This window comes from Lipophrys pholis (genome assembly GCF_963383615.2).
Source record: "Lipophrys pholis genome assembly, chromosome: 5".
NCBI lineage: Eukaryota > Metazoa > Chordata > Actinopteri > Blenniiformes > Blenniidae > Lipophrys > Lipophrys pholis.
Genome location: NC_137628.1, coordinates 13,172,347 through 13,198,974, shown reverse-complemented (window position 1 = coordinate 13,198,974; position 26,628 = coordinate 13,172,347). Strand labels below are relative to the sequence as shown.

Here is a 26,628-nt window from a genome sequence, read left to right as displayed (position 1 = left end):
AAAAAAGGATCGGGTCTTTAAAGGTTGCAGAGGAAAAATGAGGGGTGAGGTTTGGCATTTTTTTGGGGGGGGGGGGGGGGGGGGGGGGGGTCACCTCTTGACCTCCTTCCTCTGCCACCTTTCTCTTGTCTTCCCAAGGAGGAAGGAGTCGGAACGATGGACAAAAAGGAAAAGCAGGAGGAGGTGCAAGAGAAGAAACACATCTCCGTCCGTCAATCTGTCCATTCTCGTCTTTCTGTCCGCTCACTCACTCAAAACAAAGTGCTGCCGTCTCCTCCCGCCGACTGCAGGGCGTCTGCCCCCGTGGCTCCACCCACCGCCTCGGTAGTGTTGCTCGCCGCCGCCGCCGCCACGGCCTCCAGGGAGGCGGGGTCAAAGCCCTGCTCCGCCCCCAGCCCGTCGGCCTCCATCTTCACGCTGTCGGCGAGGAAGGCGGAGTAGGCGTCCGTGTCGGCCATCAGCAGCTTCAGCTTGGGGATCCAGCTCTTGCGGACGACGCGGCGGGCGTTGGTGCACATGTCGGCCGCGATGGCGTTCATCTCGCTCTCCTTGAAGCTCGGCGCAAAGTTCTGGCAGTAGACTGGAGGAGGGCAGAGACGGGGTGGGAGGGTGGGAGGAGGCGCGAAGAAAAGAAAAAAGGATGGAGGCATGAACTCTGAAGATCTTCCAAAAATTTCACTGACATGCAACTCGCCCTGTATTTATAGATCAAACAGTGTGTGTGTGTGTGTGTGTGTGTGTGTGTGTGTGTGTCTCACATTTGACGGCGTGCAGCACTCTGTTGTCCAGAGGTTTGCGACTGGGGTCGTTGGTGGAAGAGCGGATGCCGGTTCCACAGCTGTTAGCCAGAGTGCTCCTGAGCAAACAACACAGTGCCCACATTCAGAGCTGCACCAGCTTTCGGTTTGACTTTTTTTTCTCTTCCACCAGCAGTCACTTGACTATAATACAATTTTTGAGAGCATGGAAACAGACTGTACAATGCATCTAGAATATACTCACATATTCATATCGTCATCCATGATTTTTTTTTGTTTTAGCGTACATACATTTTTTCCTTGAAGCCCCCACCCACCCCCGTTTTGTATTTCTGACATCAGTTGATAGACAAACGGAGGCACTGACCTGTCGAAGAAGGCGGCCAGCAGACGTCTGAGCAGCACTTTGTGACGCGTGCCGGCACTGACGTGGCAATTCATGAGCTGGGCGCGCGAGATGAAGACGGAGGTGCCGCTGACCAGCTCCAGCTTCTCGGCGGGGTCGCCCTCCTCGTACAGCTTCGGGTGGCAGCGGTTTCCAATCTGGCTGATGAGCTCGGCGGGCAGCGACGCCAGGTCCTGCCGGGACCGCGCCCCTCGCCCGCCCCGCCCGCCCACCGAGTCCGGCGCCAGGTCGGGCAGAGCTTCCACCCGCTCACCGACCACTGAAGAGGGAGAACCACCCAGCGTTACCAGCTTTGTCTGGGCATCAGCGTAAATCTTAACTCTGTAGAAACGTTAGATTTGTGTGAAAACGGTTCTGCGTATCGGTCGTATTTCCTCTTTTTGAAGAAACATCCACTTGTAACCAAAATTTTGAGCGTTTTTGATTCCCATCCATAACAGCAAGACTTTGTATGAAATATACTACAATGAAAATATAATTTACTGAAGTAGTCTTTTCTATCACTTCAAAGCTAACGATATGGTGATTCCTAGTAAGTCTATTCATCTACCAAAATCAGTTTCAATTGAAAAATGTTACTTTCACCACTAATTTATGTAATGGATTGAGGGGGGGGAGGCAACAATTCACAGCTTTTAAGTTTAAAATACAATCAGTCATCGTTAGCCGGGATCAGCTGCAGCAGGATAAAAGACTATGGATGAATAATGTCAGTACTTGTGTCTGACGAGATAAACTACGAAGAAAGTGAATCTGTCTTTCACTGCGCTCTGGAGAAGTTTTGAGAAACTAACAGCGCGGGCCGCAGAGATCAGAGGAGGTAAAACTTGTGGCGGCGTCACAGTAACCCTGCAATGAACCCTTCTTCTTCTTACCGGCGGCTCCGGCGTTCAGCATGCTGTACATGGTGTACATGTTGCAGATCTGTCTGTACTGCTCCTCCGCGCTGTCGTCCGCGATGTCGTCCTCCTCTTCGTCGTCGTGGTAACTGATGGGCGAGTCGCTGGTGTACATGCTGAGCGTGCCCGGGCTTGTGCCCTCCGGGGTGCTGCCGTTGTTGTTGTTGTTGTTGTTATTGTTGTTGTGGTTGCTGTTGAGCCCGGCTCCGCCCCCTAGGGCGCTCCCCCCGCCGGCCGCCACGGCCACCCCGCCGCGCCCGGAGCCGTCCTGGGCGATTGTGTTTGAGGAGGAGGAGGACGAGGAGGAGGAGGAGTAGCGCGCCGCCTTCCTCATGCCGCCGCCCCCGCCCCCGCCGGACCCCCCTCCCCCGTCACGGTTGCCGCCCTCCCATAGCCGCTTGGCGACGGGGGTGCAGACCACCGAGTAGGGAGAGCCCTCCTGCTGGCGGGGGGGGAAACAAGTTAATTACCCGCAACAACAAATCAGAGTCACTTCTGCATTCAAGACCTGCAGGCGGCTCATCAGAGCATCAGGAAGGAGTCAGTCCTGCTATCATCAGGGTCTAAAACCCCCAGAACGACTCAGCATGGTCGGACTCTCCTCAAAAACTTCAGGAAAACCCAGCAGAGCCAAAAGCTAACAGCACGTTCAAAATCAACCATCATCAAATGCTGGGTGAAGAAATCTCCACCTCAAAGGTGCATTGAAATGCACTGAAAGCGTTTTCATCCAGAGAAGTAACCAGTGTGTCCTGATGCGTTAACAGAGCGTTTCCTCTGAACACCAGATGAGATTAGTCCTCTGAAATCAGGAGCATGGGATCGCTTTGCTCTTCCTGGGAAGTTGCACCTTCAGACACGAGTGCGTCGGCACCCGATGTCACAAGGAAGCAGTTTGTCTCTGAAATAAGTGACGGGAAACTTTTGTGTTTCTCTGGTTTTTAGGCCCCGTTTACACGTCAAAGTTTTAAGTCAAAACTCAGAGAATCTCAACTATAAAACTACCAAGTCCAAGCAGAATGTGGGCTGGGAGTCATGACACTCTGGAGGCCACCACTGTTCTTTTTTTGTTATTGTATTGTTATTTATTGTTATTGTCCATCTACTCATGCATGTGCAGAAGAACTATTTACTACGGCCGTGGCGTGCATGTGGAGGAGCAGCATTTCAGAAAAGTTGCGTTTTCCTTTGTTTCCATGGAGACAGAGTTGAAGCGTTTTCAAAAAGTTGCATTTTGTAGGGCAAAGTGCAATTCTTTTTTTTTTTGTGTTACTATTCACCCACAGGTCCAGTCTCTGATGTGTTTAATACACATTTTTCATATTTTCTGACTGAACTGACCAGAACCTGATTACTTTGTTTTAAACAATAACGAGGAAGATGTTAACAATTTTGTACCATCAAGTAACAAAATGAAAACAGCAAAAGCCAGCGTATTAAATAATCAGCATGTATCATCATACAGAGTCCAAAATCGGAATTGCAAGTTGCATTCATTTCCGCCATCACGTCACCACGGAAACGGGACGGGCCTACCTGCTGCGACTGTAGGGTGGACTGCGGTGTGGTGGCGGTCTGTTCCGTCTTCACCTTGGACACCAAGGGCAGCGGCGTCAGACACGAGGCGGGCCTCCCCACGCCCGCCGCCACATTTCCTACGCCGCCGCCACCCACCGTCTGAGTGACGGGGCTCTGGGGCTCTGAGGGCGGGGTCTCCTCACTGTGGAGACCCTGGGAGTCACAGCTTGGCGAGGAAACCTGCAGGGAAGGTAAAGACAGGTTACACAATGTATTCCTTAAAGAGAGTTAAAAGTCTGTCAATGACGATCAGGAAACATTTAAATTAGTTAATTTACCGTGTGATGGTATCAACATACCTCATTTATATTCTAATATTATCAATATTGTATATTAAGTCATGGTGTAATGTCATTGATAGAATGGATTACATTACAATGGTAGGAAATGATTCTGTTCTAAAGCAATTTTGTTAATAAATTAAGTTACAGAATAATATTAGTTGCTATATTCAGTCAATTCTGTATGAATAATATTTAGTTATAGTACAATATCAGTATATTTGATAAACATGAGCATCACCATATTTGTTACACTGTGATATCATCAATACATTTAGTTCCAGTGCATTATCAATATATTTAGTTACCATGCAAGATCATCAATATATTTAGTTACAATACGATATCAATATATTTCTGTACAGTGAAGCATTTATTTACTGAAAATGCAATATAAAAAATGTATTTAGTTACTGTGTAAAATCAATATGTTTAGTGATGTAACGTCAATATATTTAGATGTTATGATGGTGATTGTTTCATTAACATTTTAAATCCATTCTGAATATGAAGAGCATGAACGCAAAGTGCAGAGAAACATAATTCAATCACAATAACGATCAAATTGCGATATATTGTTCATCGCTCGCGAGTAATCGTGTTTTTGTTTGCATCTACGATATTTCTAAAATATAGATCGGAGTTCAAACATGCATGTATATTTACATTATCGTAAAACTGTTACAACCATCAGTAATCTACAAACTGCTCAGGAATAACATAAGATACAATTTAGTAGATTGGTCGAATTACAAAATATGTATTTCCTCCAGTTTATTTCACTTCAGTTATTTAAATGACACAAATATGGGTATATTCTACTTAACTGTAAAAATAAAATAAAATAAAAAACTATACTGAATGTAAGTGGGACATTTACTGCAATCATCTTTGCTTAGTTGTGTGGATTGAATTCTAGTTCATTTATTCTTTCGGGGCTGATGTTAGCATGCACGAAATGCTTATCAAGAACAAAGAATTTCACAAATTAAACTATTTTAAATGATTCAACTCGTTCATTTACACTGTTGTTGGGTTCGTTTATTGAAAAACCTTTTTTAAACGACTGTTTCTATACTTCCTCTACAAGGCGTCGTCATTCCCCGAGCTGAAGTGTTACTATCAAACACAAGTTCCCAGCATTCCTCGGGACCGTGCCAAAGTGGAGTAAACACACCGCGTCTGGATATAAGTGACACTTTAAGAGCAGCGTGCAGCGTTAATACACATCCTCCCTTCTTCCTTGTTGTGGGTTTTATTTATACCTTCCTCCTTCCACACGGCGTCTGTGTGCGGAGGTGTTAACGGGAACTTTGAAGGGAATCGGTTCCCCTTCATTAATATGCAGATTTATGCAGCAAGGCACTCCAGATCTAATCAGATCATCTGCTACTAGAGAGGGGACCTGTAGTGTCGGCATGATGTTTCAATTATTCCTCCAGTCACGGGAACGTGTCTGCAAACACGGACACTCCCATCACGACATAATGTCACACACAACAGGTGACACGGCGGCGGCGCTCATGTTTTATTCACTTTTCTGTGTGGGGGGAAAAAGAGAGCGTTTTCTTGCGTCTTACCTTGAGGAAAAACTCGGTTCCTTTCTCCATGATCTGCTGGATCTGAAGGAAGCCGGCGGTGTACATGAGCAGGAACTGGTCCCCCACGTTCATGCTGAGGCGCCCCGTGTAGCAGAAGGCCAGGATCTGCTGGAAGCTCTGCGGCTGCACGGCCGGGGGCAGCTCCACCACTGAGCTCTTCCCGCCGGCGTTGAACAGATCCCGGAAGTACGAGCTGCTGGCTGCCAGCACGGCGCGGTGGGCCTGGGGGGTAAACAGCGGGGGTGGGGGTTGGGGGTTAAAAATACACTGTCGGGATCCAGCAGGCTGGAATGTAGTGTCAAGAATATACAGGAAATATACAGGAAATACACAATACGGAGAGTTCAGATCACTTTTTCTCACTACGCTGCAGAAACTTTTGATTTATAGACGAAGTCCTGAAGATTTATTCTCCCGCTTCACTAAATGGCCAGAGGGAGCCGAGAAAAACGACTTTAAATTATGAGAAGCGGCACTCTGGTGGTATCGGAACCTTTTTTTTTTTTTCGTCCATTTCTTAACAATAAGTTCTGAAACAACTGGGGGGAAAAATAAACATGGATTTACAAAGACTGACAACAAGGATACGCGTGTGTCTTTATATGAAATGTTGTTGTGTAAACGGGTCCTAAAACTGCTTGAAAACTTCAGTCAGAATAAAAAAACCCTGAAATAAAACTCATTCATTTGTAGTGCCGGTCAATAAATACGTAATTTAAGACTTGTGAAAGTGACGGAAAATTACAAACATTTAGCGTAAACAGATTAGCGATTCAGAACAAATTTGACCATTTGAAGCCTTTCCGTCTTTTCACACTTAAGATTCTAACATGACACGGCTTCAACCCATGAATTCAGAGGCTGAAAGTCGGAGTCCTGACCTTGAAGGCGTGTCCCTTGACGACCACGGAGACATCACAGTAGAGGCCCTGCAGCCGCTGCTCGTTCAGACACTCCAGGACGTTGTTGCCAAAGTTAGGGATCGCCATCTGCAGCGTCTGAGCCATAACGCTCTCCGCCCAGCACTACAGGGTCTGCGGTGGGTGGGGTGGGAGGGTGGAGAGAGGCACACGTTAAGAGACGGGAGGGGTCACCGGGAGGTCGCCGGGAAGCAGATCTGCGCGAGGATGAGAGGCATGACGTACGGATGGAAGCGATGAGAGGACGAGATGAGGCAGCACAAAGGGAACCCAGAAAAACTGTAAATAAATGAGTTATGAGACGCGGAGGAGAGAGCAGAGAAAGGCTGCGAGACGCCGACGAGACAGAGGCAGGAATAGAGACTTAAAATGAAGAAGTGGGGTGAGTAAAGTCTGTGATGATTAATGAATTAAGTATTTGGTAAACAACTTTAATTCAAAACTTCCAAATGAAAGAGAATTTCAGGCCAACAGCGACAGTTATATAAGCCTTTATCTTTTCTTTTTTTTTTCTTCTCCCCAAACCTTGTTTCATTACATCTAATTCACAGTTAATAAACTGTTTGGTGGTTTTTGGCCTACTTTGTTATTTTCATGTCGCTCCGTCTCAGTCAAAACACGGCGGCTTACATAACTCATCTATTTCACTCGTCTTCGTCAGAAGCCGACAAAGAAGCCTGTGATCAGAAAGTGGAGGAGCTGTCAAACTTGCCACAAAGTACAATTAAATACACCGAGTATCCATCACCAAATTAATTTCACTGCCATGGCTTCTGAGCGCAACCTTTATTTATTCATTCCATTTTTTTTCTTTTTGCTTAGAAATGCACACAGAGCTGCAGCCAAGTATGATGGAGCAGAAGTAAACAGATGAGAATTCCGAGGTGAGTCACGACGTCGCTGAACAAATACACTTTAAACCGGAGCCGAGTGATGGATCTGGAGCCCGGCGAGCAGTGAGGATGATGACGATGACGATGATGAGTGGAACCTCCAAAACAAAGCGCCGATAGAAAACAATACCAGCCTGATTAACCTCACAGACAAAACCTAGAAATTTCATGTTCGGAAGGAAACGGATGTATGGTGGTGCACAATAGAAATTACACGCACACACACATTTAACCCTGGTTCCACACAGGACTGGGGTGATGACGAGGATCATTTCTTCATCGTCGATTTTCCAGACCAGGCCAGATAAATTACATTAAAATTAGGGCCAGCCGATTTAATTAGCCGCTTATAGCCATTAGAGAATAATCGGTAATCTGACAAAAATTGGATTAACAGCAGATGTTCATACTTTTATTTCACTAATAAAATGCAAGGATTATGGTGTTTTTCTGATGTACTCATGTTACGTATCCACTAGGGAACGCCGTGACTCCGTTCATTTCACCATCGTCATGTTTGATGCATCCACGTACGCCATTATTAATCGACGCATTTACGTTGACTCGTCACCCCAGCACAAAAAATTATAATGGGCCAATATATTTGTTATCAGAATTTCTTTTTTCTAATTTTGGAATTGGCTTCAAAAAAATCCACGTTAATCGGCCCCTAATTAAAATCAATATGATTCTAAATGTAAGTAAAACAACGCTACAAATTCTTAGTCGCACACTTCTTTCAATGCTCAAAGTTCACCTGTCACTTTTTTAAAGCCTCAAAGGAAAGTAATCTTAGGAGCCTCTTATTTATAATCAAATCAGCGCCGAAAGTATAAAACTACCTAAAATTGCATATATCTGTTGATTTATACCTCAACATGTAATAAAAGCGTGAATCAACTGCATGAACTGAGAATAAGGGCTGATTTTTTAGATGCATACGCACCTCAGGGCCCGTATTTATCAAGCTTCTTAGAATTTCTCCTAAGAACCCTGCTAAGAGTCGACTTATAAGTAAAAAAATTCTTCGCTGAAAGCCGCACTCAAAAGTTAATTATAAAGCATTTTACTCGCACTTTCAGCGAAGTGTAAGACTGAATCTTAAGTGTCACTCTCAGAGGTGAATTATGAAAGTACTCTGTGCCGTAAACAGAGTTTTAGGTGACGTCATTTCCCTGTCCACAGAAATGACAAATCAGGGAAGGGAATTCTTTTTCTAAGAGTAAAGAAATATCTTAAAAATATTTAAATGTACAATAGGAATGTATATTTTGACAATAATCTACAAAACAATACAAAGCATATTGGCAATGAATCAAAAATAAATGTTTCCTTCCTTCCGTAACGATGTTCATCTACACGGAAACGGCAGAAACACTGTAAACAATGTAGTTTGCATGTATGGCCACTAGTGGGTGCCATTGTTCGTTTTTTGTATCTAAACTACACACACACATCAGAGAACAACACGCCAGAAATAGTATCAATGGCGAGTACATGGACATTCATATGGACAGATGAAGTTTGATTGTTATTACAGTGACTCATAGTCCCATAAAAATATGGACTGGGGTCATGACACTCTGGAGGCAAACGTTGTTGTTATTGTCCATCTAAGAAGAGCTATTTCCTACATATGTCATGCAGATGTGCAGTAGCAGCGTTTCAGAAAAGTATTATATCAATGATAATATCCAAACTGAAATGTTATGAATTCATACACCATTATCAATCGTGAAATTATTGCAGTTATGGCAAATGCCATGTTTTAATTCCAAACAATTCCAAAAAGCTTTTCTTCTTTAAGAAGATTCACATTTAAACACCAAAGTCTGAAAAACAACTTCAGACATTTAAAAACCAGGTCATCTCAAAAACCCACTAAAGCAGCGGCAGGCAGAAAACTACAGCAGAGCAACATATCAGACGCTTTCATGTAACCAGATCAATGTAATGTAGCTTCTTTCCAACAAAAGGAAACCTCAAAGAATTCACAAACAACTTTCTATTCTCTGCCTACCACGCATTGATCGAGTTGCCTCCAATCGTGGAATACCTGCTCACTTCCTCGGATAAACAGGTAGTCGCCTCCCAATTTCTCACAATGTTGCAAAGCACAAAACAATCTGAACCCATCAAGTGAATCTGGTGCCAGCTCTATAAATAAATACAATATGTCACATTTACAAGAGGAGCATAACATCACAGCCTCGAGGTAACACTGTTGGAACAGTCGAACGAGTCGTGAGTGCTCTACTAACAATATCAGAATGTTTTTGTAACATGCCACACTGTGTTCAGCCAGCTTGAGGATGAAATACAAGGTCTGTAAAGCTTGCACCAGTGTACCCAAAGGATACCGGACTGAACGAGGGGGGGATCTTTTACTAGATCTGCTCCACAACTCTGAAAAGACCACAGAACTTCCAAAGTCCGCAGCAGCTAGAGAGCAGCTACTGGACCCATTTGAGGTGAAAAAGCAGAGAATGAAAGACCATAGAACCTTTTTGTTCATTCAAGAAGTCCCCAGAACTGTCCAATCTTTAAGAAAAAAGCCTAATGTCCCCCCCGTCATATTTCAAGAATGGATGACTAGAAGCATGTTGTTATGCAGAGCCTGGACCTGGACCTGGATTACGGCTCCCATGGGAGGAACAGTTCAGGCTAAGTGGTCATGTGCAGAATATATCGCCAACAATTGTCAAATTATTACTCTGTCAAAAAGCTTCCAACAACTGCTCCTACTGCCGACAGAGCATACAGCAGATGTCAAACAAAGTGAGTTATTCACTCTTCAAACTCTGGTCTTGAACTGCAAATGATGGCTTCCAGTATTCATTATATATGGCCATTATCCCGAGGCTGACCGCCTCCTGGAAAGGACAATGCCCGCTGCAAGTTCCCAGAAGTAAACCAGGATGTTAAAGGTGACCTATTACACTTCAGAAAGTTTTGCTGAATTCATTTCTGGAAAAACTTACAATTGGTCCTGAACAGAGCCTATTATCAGGCCACTTTGGCTTTTGTGTCTTTAAATGAACTCTACTTGTATGGTAGATTCCTAGAGTTGAGTAATCTCAATACACTATACATAATTCATCATATTTTGGATTATTTGGTCATGCCCTAGGACTTTGATTCCCATCGGGGGCGACCCCACAGCAGGGAGTGCCAAAGATTTATGGAAGGGGGGGGGTTCACTTTGTTTGGTCTCAAAAATAGGTGAGTCAGCATTTAATTTATTCATGTCCAAACCTATGATGTTTAAGTATTTACATCAAAAGTACATTATTATTAGAAAATATTTTTAAAACCTGTATTGCAAGGATATGACGTGAACATCCTGTCTTCATTATACACAAAGTTAAGCTTGCAGAATAAGCAGCAGGAGAAGAAATGGCGGCTGAACGACATATCGCAAGTGTATCGTCATCACAATATCCATATCACTGAAGATTGATTTGCCTACGATAAATTATGTTAGCACGTCACGCTGTTGGTTTTTGCTCCGCATGTCATTTTACTTCATTATATTTCTCCTGAAGGCAACATGCCTGAAGTCGGAAGCTAATAAATTAAGGAAAATGGACTAAAAAGTCAACAAAGTGCTCCACTTTAAAAACTGCAAGCGTGCCTGCAATCAAATAAATAAAGCAGCAGTTGCGATTGATTAAACTCGGTCTAAAAAGAGAAAGAGCACCGTTATTCAGAAGTAGCATGAAGACATATACCTGTTTGTTCATTTACCCCAAATCCCATTTCAATACTCTGACGCTCTACTGGCTAACAGCCAGGAAACTCCTCTACCAAATCCACTGACTATGTTGACTGTCAGCACTTGTAATTTGACTCCAGCTTCATTGTGCAAGGACCACGTGATCATTTTAAGACTGAAGTCAGACATAATGAGTCATCCCATTTTTGCATTAAAGTGGAGGTTATTAAGGAAATATTAAAATTAAAAAGGTTGAACGGAATCTTTCAAATATACAGACGGCAAAGTACATCCAAGAAAAAGTACATACCGTCCTGAAGGGTTTTGTACGCACGCCTTTATTTCCTCCGACACATATGACCCTCCTGTGCACGGATCATACCTGCCTTTCAGCACCTCGCTGAGGAGACACCATTCTCCACACATGACTCCTTTCAGATTCTCCTCGCCTTTGTCAGTTCTACTTTACGCTTTAAAAACCTGCTGCAAAGACAATCTACTGGGTTCAACTCAGGGGGCATTCTGGGAATGAACAATTGTATATTGACTTGCCATTTCAGCATTAGCCCCCCCCCCCCCCCGCCTCAAAAAAAAATCTACATACATTTCCATTAATCACAGACTTTTCTTCAAAAAGTGTTTATATGCACATAATGCTGCAGTTGCAACACGAGAGGGTTGTCCTTTGAGCTGAGGTCACTGGAGTTTTCTGAAGGGGGGGGGGGGGGGGAGAGGTGGCCAGAAAAAGAGTTTAGAGCCGTTCAACCATCACACTGAACTACATGAGAGCAGCGAGTCTCCTGACAGCTGAGCTTCAACTTCAGCATCTCAGACCATGTAAGGCAGAGCTGTTTGAAGTCTGCATGAGGGATGTTCCAGGAGACCAACTTCTGTCATCCAAACTAAAAACTTAGATAAAGCCAGTTGGCTAGTCTAAAACAAAAAAAAAAAAAAAAAAAAAGGCTTGGTAAACAGCAATGTTTATTCATTCTCCTCGGAATCCAATAGCTTCCTGAAGCATTTACCCCGTAACAAAGTTATGTGGAAGCAGATCAAGTGAGCTCAATGTGATGAGCTGGATCACAGCGTCTCTGGGTATACGATATCCAACAGATGGAAGTGTGGCCGGCACAGCTCGCAGCAGCAGCAGCAGCCACCAAGTGCAGATTAATATCTAGTAATTAAATGACAGACAAACTGCGCCATTTTAAAACCTCAGTCTGCTCGAGCAGTGTCGTGAGGAGACAAGACTGCTGTCTGAGAGCTCTATAGCCCCAACTAGTGGAAGATGGCTGCATGACAGTTAAATATAGTTTGTCTGTCTGTTAGCAATATTTCATCAAAACTACGGCATGGATTTGATGATCTTTTCACCACAGATGCATATTAGTTCATGAAAGATTCCACAATAATTTTTGAGGTGATCCGAAAACATTTTGGTGGACATCAGAAATCTCACATTGCTCTTGTTTTGTAATAAAATCACGATAACGAATTTACAACGATTCTCTTGACATTGGTTTTTGAGATTAATTTGCAAATTTCTGAATAGTGCCACCAAACCATTTCCCGATGTAAAACATAGCCGACAGGAAAAATAAGACAATTTAGGCTGAACATAGTCTAATTTATAGAATTTGTGCAATTTTGCCAACATGTGCAAATAACGTGCACATAGAAGGTCAATAACAACACTTAAAGTGCAACATTAAAAAATAAACTGTGCCTGGCTCTTGAGGTAAATTTCACACGAACAGTGAAACATGAACATGAAAAGTAAAATAAGAAATTACAAAACTAAATATCAAATAAAAGTTGAGACTTATTTTAAATGGGAAAAATAAAAAGAACAACTGGTATAAACTTAGGTAATTCTGTTCTATTATATTCAAGCCAATGATCTTTTGAAAAGGTATGAATTAATTGCACATTTTTTTAAAGAATATATATCATATATAATATATATAATAATGTACAATCATGATTAAGGAATTATATTATTCGAAAAATAACAACTAAAGACCGCGATATGTATTGTATTACAATAGACTAAATACTTTTATACATTCTAGACATGTATGTACACGTTCAGTACCCACATGTAAAAACAGTCACATCTGCTCACACAGCTGAAATGCCATTGACCTCTTCAACTTAGGTTCTCTCTGAAAGTGCAGCGATTTAAACAATTAAACTCCAAAGTCTAGAACCTGGATATTAAAAATCCAACAGCTTAACATATTACAACTCCAACATCTGACAGTTTTTCTCTCCTTCTGAAAAGGAGGCGCATTATGACAGATTACGTCTGAACCGTGTCTGTGCACGGCAGCCACGGACAAATCACGGTTGTTTGTGTTTTGTCATCCGCGGAAAAGTCAAATTATTTCCACACGATGGATATGGAGTTTCTTTTCAGAACCAACTCCCCTGTTTCGCCTTCAGCCCCGCCTCCTCGCTACACAACCAAAACAGAGACGCTCGTAATTCGCTATGACACGTTCAAAATATGCGACGAAGCAACACAGAATGCAAAGGGAAGCTCTGCTAACCACACGGGCTGTGATTGGTCCACTCTACTACGTCATGGGGCATGTTATGAAACTCTAGATATGATCCAAATGATGGGGTCGTAAATGTTCACTTTATTGGTTAAGTGCTGTTATGTTAAGAGTGAAGCTCAACGGAGCAAAATAATTCTGGTTGCAATGGCGTCCACAACGCTCTGCGGACCTGGAATAATACGGAAGACACCGTGCAGGAAGCTAGCTTGTAGCACGGAGCAAAAATTTGCCGCGTCACTGGCGATCTTTGTGTGAAATTGCTCATTATGGCCGCAAAATAAGCTACCAACAAGTTTCATACGGTTTTGGGACAGATTCTTCTACGCCCCCTAGTGGTATGGCGGTGAATTATTTTGCGGCACAAACAATCTCAACGCAGAACTTCCAGGGGTGAAGTGACTGTTACGCACTGCTCTATGCGTACTGGAGACGCAATAACACCCATCAGACGCAATAACATCCATCAGACGCAATAACATCCATCAGCCTTTAGCTGACTAATCGCATAAATCCCAACATAGAGAGAAATCTAGGGGTCAGTGGGACGCCGTTTTTAAGAAGGTAGTAAAACCCTTAATCATTGTATTATAAGACACATAATTCATTTTATTTTATAAATACAAGTGTGACAAATTAAATTATACAATAAGCTTTGGTGCAGAACCATTGGTGTAAAAGGTACCTCAGTTGCAGGCTTTTACTTGCCAGATATTTTGAATTAAAAGCATTTTACTTTTTACTGCCTACCGACGCCAAAAGACCCCCGGTACAAACAGGCACCCAAATAGTAAACTGTTTAAACATTTATTGTTCATATAAAGATTATCCTAATCAAACATCCAAAAGCAACCGGCAATCCTGAAACTAGAACTTCTGCGCCAACGACCAGGTCCAACTCCTTTTTAACGCTATGGCCTCCACAATTATTTTGCAACTGAACCTCCCAGCACTGACCTTGGATAAAACCAAAACTTCCTCCATCTGCGAGTAGTCACATGTATTCAAAGAAAAAACAGTTAAGAGTTTTCTGCTTTCTCAGCAGCTCGCGCCCAGATGTTCAACAGTTAAATGTACGAGAAAATGTACACCAAAGAGCATCTGATCACTAAAGTCACACAAAGGTGGCTCAGTGGAGAGATTCTAGAGACACTTAAGAGTTGAGAAAGCACCTGTTTAAGGGAAATTGCAGAGATTGAAGGGTTGATAAAAAATTAAGCACACGTATGCCTCGGATTTTTAAAGTCGTTTCTGCCTTTTGGAGTCGTTAACAGGCGAAACAAAGACGACTGCAGCATGCGATCGTCGAGCTTTATCCATAATGAGCTTTGGAGACGTTGATGCATTAAAAGGTAAACTTATCTTGTCATTCCCTCAGAACATGAAGGGCTTTTTGTTTCACCGTGGAGCGAGGCAGACGTGAAGCTCTCTGCTCCCCCAGAATCAGCTCAGCGGCACACTGTGCAATGCGGCAGCACCTTGAACTTTGTTGATCTGGCGGCGGCGGATTTAATGCAATCCAAACAGCTCGGCAAGACACATGACAATGACTGGAGCCGCGGAGGCTTTCATCAGACCTGCGCGCTCGGTATACAGCGCAGAGAATACGGCTGTGCTTTAATCGCTGAAGGCTAGAAGCATAGGTTAACAAAACAAGGAAATCACAACTTTTTTTTTTCACCCCCCCCCAAAATATTCCAACCACTGACGTAACCTTGATCAAATTACTAGGCCATCCGAAGGTGGTCCTTTAGTTTCCCTCAAAAAACCCAACTCTTAAACAATACGAGACACTGATAGGAGCATTAATCTTCCAGGTGTGGATGTGAAACCGGGCGCTTCAGCAAACCTTTAAAAAGACCTGTTTGGAAAAAAAGAAAAAAGAAAAAGAAAGGTGGACTAAAGCAGCCCCGAGCCTCCCGTCTCCATAAGGGCAGCCCTGAGAATAAGGAGAGCCATCAGCATTTCATCGTAATTAATTTTTAAGTTTATGGTAACTAATTAGTTTGATCGATGTCGACACGGTGAAGTAAAGCACAGAGAGAGCAGGAGTGAAGCACGTCTGATCCAAATCCACAGCAGTACAATTCATTTACAATGGGTCTCAGTTTCCCCTGCGACGGTGAGCACCCTGGAAGAGAGGCGAGGCGAGGCGAGGCGGTCACGTCGGGGTTAAAAACTCAAATTTACACCGTAATTAGGCCTGTGAACCCAAAGGGCTCGAAGAGAACCACACAGAGACTTCCCACTTGGGCTGAAATAGTATTTTAAGTACATAACTCTTGGCATCCCGGTTTTTAAGGAGACTAGATTGAGGTCAAAATGTTGACAATTGTTGTTTGTCAATTTTTCAAGACAAATTGGAAAAAAACATTTGTCTGTGATAATCTTTACTTCTAAACAAAAAAATACAGCTCCCCCCCCCAATTCTTTCTTTGCAAAAAGTGAAACTGAAAATGTCTTCATGAAAGAAGTAAATTACAAGTACGGTTATTCTCTTTAAATAAATGTATCTTTATTATCATATTAAATAACATCAGTGCAGCTTGTGTCCCTGGCTTGGAGTTTCCATGTTTTTCTTAAGGAATATCAGGATATCTAGCTGAGATCTCTGAACTTTCACAATGTCTCCTGCGGTTGAAAAACCTTGGGACAGAAGTGGCTGATACGGTCGGTCACCTGCCGCCGCAGTGGAAGCAGAGCAAGGACGGATTCAGCAACTGCACCGCTTATTCCTAACCTCAAATGTTTTCTGAAAGACTTCTTGCTGAACTGTTTAAGTAACAAAAGAGAAAGTTTGAGACCGAGCCGCCATGTTGGTCCGGTTTGAACTGCTAGAAAAGTAAATGCTTTTGTGGACACGTGGAAGAGACCAGCGGAAGTCACATTATGCCGTTGGATAAGTCAAGTCAAAAGCAGATAGCCCATTTAAAAAGTGTATCCCCATACTATTTTTGCTGTATCGATTTAAACTGTAAATTTAGCGTTTTTCAACCGATTCGGGACATATCCTTAAATCTCTACTTCCTGGACATCATTTTAACTGGAGGACATACCACATTAATTTTCTTTTTCTCCTGTTAGCGTCGTAAAAATACATTATCGGAAATTGTCATGTAGTTTTTTTTCCATTTACAATCTTTAAAACAAAAGTGTGATATATCATAATGAAATGCCTTCATATAATCTAACCTTTTCACAATATAAAAGAGTAGTTCAGGTAATGATATTACCATGTTAATACATTCTAATATCACCACTAAGGCTGTACAATATACAAAACAACAATGTCCACATTCACAATATAAACACCACAAAGTCAGAAGCACAAATACAAAGGAATAAAATGGCCAAAAAATGAAGTCAAAAAACTGCTATGCTTCTAACACACTACAGATGCACATGTGATAGGAAAAAAACCAAAAACATCTTGTGCCATTGTTAGTGGGTGTAATTCGGGCCGAGAGAAAGAGCACTGTTATCTACAAATTGATTTAAAGCTAAAGTTAGAAGCAAAAACTGTGTCGTGATTGTAGTACTTCAGTGTATTTCCCCGGACAAAGTGTCTCGCTCAAACTAGTTTTCAGAGAGCACTCAGCCCATACGATACTAAAAGATAACATTAATATTACAGTGTGGATTAACTCCCATTGCAATGTCATTACGCTTGATTAATTGGGCAGTCCTGTTCCGTGCAAGAACAAAGACAGATTGTCGGATTAGAACATAATGGCCGATTTTATCTGGATGACATTCATACTGTACAACACAGTCTTATTTTTTTTTTTTCTATAATCGATGTTGTTTTGGCTACAGGGAAGTCAATTTTAACCCACGAAAGTCCCTTGACACGGCATTGTGGCTAGACAATTTGTGTCTACATAAAGAAATCAATACATATCGCATTAATGCAATTAGAATTCAGCCAAAGAAGCTCAGACTGCTATTTTTTCACTTTCTTTTTTTTTTTTAAATGTATTTTGGACTTTTTCCAAGATTTGTTTACATGCATTGGGTAATATGGATTACTGTCTCATCAAAACAGGCTACAGCACCTTGAGCAAAACATTCAAATTAAAAGTGACTGTTTCTGACCTATGCGCAGGCTTACGGGGGAGGAAACACGCCTGCACTGAAAATATACTGTCTGCTCGCTAACATCTGCACTTCCTGCGGCCTTGAGCGAGCAATTGAACCGACAAGTGTCACCGGCGGAGCTCCTAGGCGACCAATAAACGATGCCCGCAGTTGTTTCCAGGTGTAAATACGTGCAATCATGTGAATAATAAGCAGGCAGTTGCTAAGACAAAGCAGGTGTACAAAAAAATAAATAAATCGAGTCAAAGGCAATCAAGCCCACGGATGCAGATATTCATCATATTCTGCAAAGTGTTGGGGAGACAAGCTGCAGCCCGTCTGATTTATTTCCAACACGCTGCAGGGCTTTGACATGTCACTCAAGGACAAGCAACCCGCCACCTTTTCTACCCCACAGGTCAGAGAGGTCGCAACAACTTCCAGGAAACATTAAAAGAAGGTTAATTCACACCACTTGACCTCTGACCTTAGAGGCCCCATGTGCCCCATTATGGCTATAAATAGAACCGGCTCCTGAACTGTGTATCCCGCAGCGTTGCAGTCAAGACCACCCGACCCGAGACCGAGTCAAGACCAAGATCCACGGCATCCTAAGATAAGGACAAGACCCAGACTTTAAGGGGCCGATACCAAGTCAAGACCAGAGTATCCCAAGACCGAGACTTTAAGAAGCAGAGACCGAGTCAAGACCAAGACCAGGACTCCGGGGGGGCCGAGAACAACAAGCCAAGACTCGAGCATCCCGAGACTAAGATTTTAAAGGTCTGAGACCAAGTCAAGACCAAAGAGCAGAGCATCGGTCTCGAAACCCGTCTCATGTATGGAGTCCTTTTCAACTTTTTTTAAACTCTGCAGACTAACCACATTCTCCAACTAAAAAAAAAACAAAGAGATTGGGTTGGTGTAGTTTTCTGGCTGCTGATGTATCCCTCAGCTCCTGATCGGGTCTGGAGTTTCTGTGGACAGGTTTAAGGTGGCCTGTTAGCACGTAGCAGCTAACGCTAAAGCTAACCCACTGAGAGTCAAACACTTCACCCTAAACTATTTAAACCCACTGACACTGCTTATCCCAGTAAAAACACCCAGCTCCACACTTTGGAGGCATTTCTGGTCAAACAAGCGGATTTTCACGACACTTTATTCTGTGTGTGTGTGTGTGTGTGTGTGTGTGTGTGTGTGTGTGTGTGTGTGTGTGTGTGTGTGTGTGTGTGTGTGTGTGTGTGTGTGTGTGTCGAGGGGGGGGGGGATGCACCACACCGTGGCTATTAGTGTAGCCTCCACATGAGCCGAAACTCCCCGAAAAACACCAATTCAGACATTAATCTCACGTAAAAGTCTCTCCGACGGAGGAGCCGCAGAGCAGGAGGAGGAGCCCGCCAGCAGCGGTGCAGTGGGGGCAGAGGGAGCCGGCGGAGAGCGCTCGGTGCCCCGCCGTGTGCCAGCCTCGATGCCCGGGAGGATTTTTCGGGAGTCCTCGGCTGGCCCGGGCCGGTGCGTGCGTGCGGTGCGTCCCCCCCCCGGTGGAGAGGGGAGGGAAGGAAGGCGGGGGGAAAAGAGGGGGACGGAGGAGGGAGGGAGGTGGAGGTGGTGGACGGAGCAGAAAAGACACTGAGATCTTCTTCCTTTATTTCTGTTCTCAAAAGAAACGTGTCACCAAAATAGCAGAGAGGCGGATGAAATATTCATCCTCTCTCCGTCTTTCCGTGCCAGCGGTGTGTGATGTCCGTTCACCCCGGATTCCCTCCTCCTCCTCCGGCCGAATGGCAGCTACCGACACGGGACAGACACGCTTCCAAAATGTCGCTTACCGAATCTCACAGCGGGGGAAATTATTTATCATACTCCCTCCCAAAATATAGAAAAAATAAAGAAGGTGTATGTTTACAGGAGGCGACGCACAGTCTTTAGTCTTTATTTTCTTTATATTAAAGCAGGAGAAAGGAGGTGGGGGAGCGAGGCAGAGAGGGGAGGTCTGTAGCGGAGGGCGATCCAGGCTCTCCATCTTTAGCCGACATCAACAGGTCATCCCGGGACACAAGACAGACGGATGATCCGGCATGGCGCGATCGGAGGCGGAGGAGAGGAGGGGGGAAGTGAGGAAAATCATCCAAACCCGTTTACCAATGGGGATGGGGGGGAAGGGGGGGGGGGGGGGGGGGGGGGGGTCCGAAAAAGAGGAGCTTCTTCCCGGGAGGAGTGCAATGGGGAAAGTTGAGGAATGCGGAGGAGGAGGAAAGAGGAGCCGGGGACTCGGCGTGTCAGCAGCCGGGGTGAGAGAGGGACAGCCCGGGCAGAGCGCGGAGGGAGAGCCGGGGTGAGCTGGGTAAAGTTTGGAGTGCACCCCTCCATCTGTGCCCCCCCCCCTCCCCCCATAGTACACCGAGCACAACTTTAACACCTCACACACACACACACACACACACACACACACACACACACACACACACACACACACACACACACACACAATGCGGGACCGACCCGTCCCAAACCGAACCGGGTCCGCCCCGCCGAGCGGTGCCACCGCGTTCAGCCACATGGGAAGAGGGGTAAAGAAACGAAACTCACCCCTCGGCTGTAGTCCGCTGGAAAGTGTTTCAATGGAGGAGCGGCGCACACAAGAAGCGGTCCAGTGTCTCCCTCCGCCTCGCTCTGTACACAGTCATTCAGTGTGACTGTAACACCGCCGTGTGAACCAGCAGCCGGTGCACGCACGCACACAAGTCAGAGGCACACGCGCACGAACACAGAGGAGAGGAGAGGAGCGCGGCGCTATCGAGGAGGAGGAGGAGGAGGAGGGGGAGGGGTCTGTTTTATTTAAGGGGTTGTGGACAGATCGCAGAGCTACCGATCAGACAGACAGACAGAAAGACAGACAGACGGACACAGGTAGACAGACAGAGGGACAGGTAGACAGACAAGTAGAAAGCAGAGGTAGACAGAGAGGTACAAAACAGACAGACAGGTAAACAGACAGAGGGACATGTGCAAAACCAACAGGAGAACAGACAGATACACAGACACACAAGTAGAAAACCAACAGACAGGTAGACAGACAGACAGGCAAGTAGACAGACAGACAGACAGGTAGAGAGAGCGAGAGAGGTAGACACACAGGTGGAAAACAAACAGACATATAGTAGACAGACAAACACAGTAACACACACAGTGGACAGAAAGACAGGAGGCTTTGTCTCACAGATCTACCGTAGTGTATTAACCCTTTATAACAGGTGTCCAACATGTGGCCCTGGGACTTTGAGGAAAAGCTGGGGTTCAAAAACATCACAAATATGTTCTTGTGTCATTAACATTAGTCTGTAAATTAAATAAAGATGCGTTCACAATTTGATCGTGAATGCAGCAGTAGTTTAGTGTGACTGCTTTCACAACGACTTTCCTCTCTGGAACAAATGCTGCACTGAGAGGGTCCTGGTACAAGATGTGACCATACAGGCCATGGTATGGATCAGGTGGGGTTTTTCACAGCAATATACCGGCAGCAGTGTCTATCTCATTGTTTAGCGTCTCAATTCGGTCCTGTGTTGTGGAATTTTCATAGAAAATACAGTAAGAAAGATGGTGACTTACCTGATCACAGCCTAAACAATGCACTATAAGCTTCTGTTTTTTTCATATGATACATGAGAGCTTCTTAATACTCCATCTTTAGCCATCTTTACAGAATGTAGTTTTCATAATTAATCCATTAACTTGCATGCAAACTGATTGCAATCAGTCTGATCATTCGGCATCTGTCAGTGAAGAATAACTATGTGGGGGAACATAGGACATGAGCAGGACCACTTACTTTATGAGAGGATTCACAGTCGAACAATGAATGCTAAATAAAACACCAACCACTGACATTCATTCAGATACAACATTCCTAAATATCACAGCACCTCTGCATTTGATGTGTAGTGGAGAAGACTCAGACTCAGACTTTTAGACACATTCAAAGTTTTAGATGTGCAGGTTCCTGCCTTTTTTTTTGTTGGACTGTGGGAGAACATGCAACACCCCCCCCCCCCCCCCCCCCCCCCACCCCCCCGACCAGACTGGAACCACAGCTAATCACTGCACCACCGTGCCGAAGCAACTATTTCTGTTTTCTTATGCCAAACAGAAGGTTCTTTTTTAGAGTTACCAACCTCAAATACATGTTTTTGGAGAACATGACCTCAGGGATGTCAAACATAAGGCCCGTCGCCTAAAACCAGCCCACAACAGGCTCTGATCCGGCCAAACCACCAAGCAAATTCAATCCAAGTTCTTAAGAGTAGTGGAGAAAACACAACCCTGAGACCCGAGCTGAGACATCGGTGATGCTGCCATGACAGATAGCTGCATCATTGCTATCAAACTCGCCTCAAAGCCATGCTGTCACAGTGAGTTGGTGAAAACATGTGGAATGCAACAGAATTGTGTTTATTTTTTTGATATTTCACTGTATTTTGTACCAGAAAGTATAATTACAATTTGCTTTATGTTAACATTGTAGTAATTTTCTGTAGTAATTATGAAAATAAAGAGATTTTCAACACATATACTCTGCGCCTTTAATTTAAATTTAAACTTTAAAGTTTAAATTTGAGGATTATTATGGCGCTATCTTTACTGAATGTGGCCCCTGATCTAAAATGTGTTTTTCACAGCCCTGATCTGGATTAACCACCGTGCAGCCCCCTTCAGGGCCAATTATTTCTGTTTCTCCCACAAACACAAGATATTTTAGACTCACCAATCAACCTCAACCGCATGTTGTCTTTGGAGAACATGCAAACTCACCATCGTGCGTCTTCCATCAGGACCACCACAAAGTTATTTCATGCATGTAAGAAATCTGCTTTAAATGTGAAAAATCAAAGCATTTTATAATGAAACAGTGTTTAATTCTATTCTGCAGAATATTTAAACCTAATATTTCTTTTACATTTTTGGCGGGAATATGTAACATAACGCGCGGATTGCAGGTTGAAGCCTACGCGCGCCCGACCGCTGCGCGCATGCAGGTAGACAAGCTGCGTCCCCAGCCGACCCGGCCGTCTGAGCCCCACCCACCATCCTCCACCCACTCACCTCACTGGGGCCGGGTGTCTTGTGTGTGTGTGCGCGTGTGTGGATGCTCCGATCCTTGGAGGACGTATCCGTGTGTGTGTGAGGGTTCGATCCCCGCTGGTTGAAGTGCAGACTCCGGGCACGTGCGCCCTCCGGGGCCTCGAGGCGCTGCGCACGGTGAATCCTAAACAGGATGAGACTGCATCCAGACTCGGCTCTGCGCCTCCCGCTCCCTCTCCCCGTCATGACAAATACTATTAACTCTATAATTCTCCTGTGTCAGACGTATAGCGCCACGCTCTCTGGGCATCCATTGTCACAGCGCCCCCATCCAGATGTGTGCAGGCATGCCGGAGTACGTTTCTCCCTCCCACTCTCTCATCATCCTCATCCTCCCCATCCTTGCACGAACTGCAAGATGTTGTGGGATTTAGATAATATAATTTAACAGATTATTTTAGATTATTATTTTCACACACAAAACGTAATCCAGGATTGTTGCAAGAACTTCAGAGCGCCTGGGGGGCCAGAACTGCCCCCACAAACCCACCACAGACAATGATCTCAGGGAAAGTCTCTTTTAACATCACATTTAACGATGTGGTATGTATGTATGCCAGATCTATAGGTGGTGCAGCAACACTGCACACAGAAATACACCAAAACAGAGAGAGAGAAAACACAGAGCTTGCAGAAATCCTTGTATTTGAGAAATCCAACATCTGGCCTTATACCAAATGGCATGCATCAGTCGCTTCTGCAGCATAATCTGGAGCATGGAGTCCCCTATTGCTGTTGTTGTTAAGTCCTCACACGGAGAGTGTCGCGGGATTATCGGCGAGAGGTGAGGTGATGACATCATTGTTTCCAGCAAGTGTTTGCCTTGTCCACGTACACGTCAAAGCTGACACGGTGTTTTCAAATTTCTGCACTCGGGAACCTGTTATTAAAACAACCCCATTGCCGGGTCCGCTGTAATGCCGCGCTGTGCGGATGATGGGTCAAAAATTATGGAAAAGTTGCGTTTTCCCTTTTTTCCATGGAGACGGAGTTTGAGTGCCCTCTAAAAGTTCCACTTAGGGAGTTGTTTTCGAAAAGTTGTGTTTTCAGTGGCTCCGAGTACCATTCTCGTGTAAACAGAAACCCAAAATCCAACAAAAGCCTTGCATTTTCACTCGAAAACATTGTTGTATAAACAGGCCCTGCATCTACTAACTACAATACTGCAACCGTATCTGTTTTTAAATGTAACTAGCCATATTTAGTGTACTTTCTTTGTTAATAACACTTTTTTTTTTTAAGTGGCAATATTGGCAACATATGTGGGATTTGGGTCATTTGTCCAGCACTCTTCAAATCATAACTCGATGTAATAATGAATATATTTACTGAATTAAAGACTAAGTGTGACTCGTATGGATAGAACTCTGTACAAAATTACAATTTTGAGTTTAAGGGTTTGATTGATGCTTAATTCAATTCAATTCAACTTTATTTATATAGCACTAAATGAAACACAGTCATTTCTAGGTGCTTTTAACAGAGAGAAACCCAACAAATCAAATGGACATGTTCTCTGGTTCAATCATCTCATGAAGTTATAAGCTTTAGATGATTAATTAAATAGCTATCAGCAGAGAAAAAAAAACTAAAAGTACTCTTCGTGGGAGTGAGATTGTATTCACTACAAAAATATTTAGCGCAACACAGTCACCACCATGGTCAGATTGTGGCACAAAGTTCCTACAGGCCAACACATACTTGTCAAAGACCCCCAACCCCCCTTACGATACCACTTTATTGTCTTTGTGGACATTTTGTGTCGGTTTATGGTGGATTTACATCCCTTTGAAGTCACATTTTATTTAGCTTTTATGATCATTTTGTGTCCTTTTATGGCCATTTAGAAATCTTATTAAAGATTTTGAGGCCATTTTGCACTCTCTCTTTCTGGTTTTGTGCAAAGTGTACCATTACCATTCATGGTACTTTTTAACTCTTTGTGATCATTTTGTATCCCTGGGATTCATGTTGACCTACACTATTATTACTGGTATATTGTTTCCCTTGGGGTCCTCATTTACTCTTTGTTATCATTTTGCTTCCCTTTGCGTTAGTTTTCAGGATCTTTCTGCTCATTCTGAACGTTTTTGTTGGTTTTTTTTCATTAATATTGTAGTTCAGTGTATAAATACTACCCAAAACTGAACGGATCAACAACAATGGGCATATGTTTGAAAACCTACACTAGTTTTGTGTGTATGGTTTTGTGATATATACAAAATATATTGAAGTTAAATGCAACTATTAGAACTTATTAGGAGAAGTCCACTTTTTCCCGCCCAGAGGCAGTTTACATAGTACTTTTCACCTCTGAATGTTTATGCAGCCAATAAAAGAAAAGAAAACTACTGACATGATTGTGTCATTCCTTCGATATGAGTTGTGCTGTAAGTATTAAAATGATCAAAACCAACCGGCAGGTCCCAGCCTGCCCGGTCTTACAGCCAGACTAGTTTTCCCCACAGACTGAATCGTGCCGGAGACACAACCCCAAGTAATCAATGGAGCTGAACTGAAGAAAAACTCTGATTCAATACTACCGTCGAACTCGCAAAATGGATGTAACTTAAAATCAACATACTTTAAAACTTTCAAACCATGCGACTTTAATAGCTTTCGAGTCGAGCCAATGGAGATTAAGTTATACATTTAAATTCCTTTTTTATGGTTTGGTTACGGTTGCCTCCTTGTGTTGATTCTCTGTCACACGGCATAAGTTCAACTTCCTTTTGTGGTGATTTCATATCTCTGTGGTCTGGTTTTGCAACTTCAAGTCATTTTGTGCATAGTTTTCTGATGTTTTGTAATTTGACATACCTTTTTAGAATTGTTTTAGGCACATCTGCTTTATTTTTAAGCTTCAATGTCATTTGTGGTGTCTTTCTGCTATAGTTAATCCTTTTAATGATAGTTTTGAGTCTTTTTGTAACAATTTTGAGGAAATGTTGGGCCTTATTGTGGCCATTAACTGTACCAATTTATATGACTTGATTTAATTTTGTAGCTCGTTTGATTTCAAGTTTGCTAATCTTTTTGTTCAGTGTATCGGAAGCTTGCTGTGGTTTTTCCATTTTCTATTAAAAATAGATGGAAAATTGTAGAATCTGAGTCCCAGACATGACATCTGAAATAAAACTATAAAATTTGGCCACAAATGAATATTTCCTGGCCACAAATTAGAATTTTGTGGTCACAAATGAGTATTTCGTAGTCTTTCATGTCCACAAACAAATATTTTCTGGCCTCAAATGAATATATTGTGGCCTCAAATTATTATTTTGTGACACAAATTGGTATTCTGTGGCCACAAATCAAAACTTCGTCTCCACAAATTAAGTTTGTTGTCTTGAATTTGTATTTTGTGGTCACAAATTACTATTTTATGGCTTCATAGTAGTATTTTTCTGGCCACAAGATACTAAATTTGAGAGTGTTTCATGGCCACAAAATACTAATTTGAGGCCATCAAGCACAAATTCACAAGTTTTTGGAAACAAAATAATCTGTGCCCATCAAATGTTAATATGCGGTCACAATTTAAAGTCAAGTCTAGGACTCTGTACAAATCAGCATATTCTTCTGTGTTCATTTGAGTTTTTTAGACCTTACATGTTGTGCACGGAAAACAGACCTGAAAAGTACTTGTGTTAAAATATATGACTGCTTCTCATATGCATTGTCAGCATGCAGAATGACTGTTGTGTCATAAGAAGATAAATCCTCTCTTCTGTTCCTAAGCTTGACCTTATTTCCCCCCCTCAAGCCTGTTTTTTTTTTTTTTTCTCTCTTCACTT

The 26,628-nt window shown here is 43.3% G+C and overlaps 1 protein-coding gene across 1 annotated transcript; it reads right to left on the bottom strand.

Annotated features, from left to right (window-relative positions):
* Positions 1-251: 251 nt before the first annotated feature.
* Positions 252-20,381, bottom strand: nacc1b (nucleus accumbens associated 1, BEN and BTB (POZ) domain containing b; the record flags this gene model as incomplete). The annotated part of the gene is made up of 8 exons (XM_080462671.1): positions 20,279-20,381; positions 6,405-6,557; positions 5,503-5,745; positions 3,600-3,821; positions 2,040-2,502; positions 1,126-1,423; positions 759-856; positions 252-580 (listed from the first exon to the last, which is right to left on the bottom strand). Exons 2-8 carry the CDS (start codon positions 6,528-6,530, stop codon positions 252-254), a joined length of 1,779 nt encoding a protein of 592 aa, XP_080318797.1. The 5' UTR covers positions 6,531-6,557; positions 20,279-20,381.
* Positions 20,382-26,628: the final 6,247 nt, after the last annotated feature.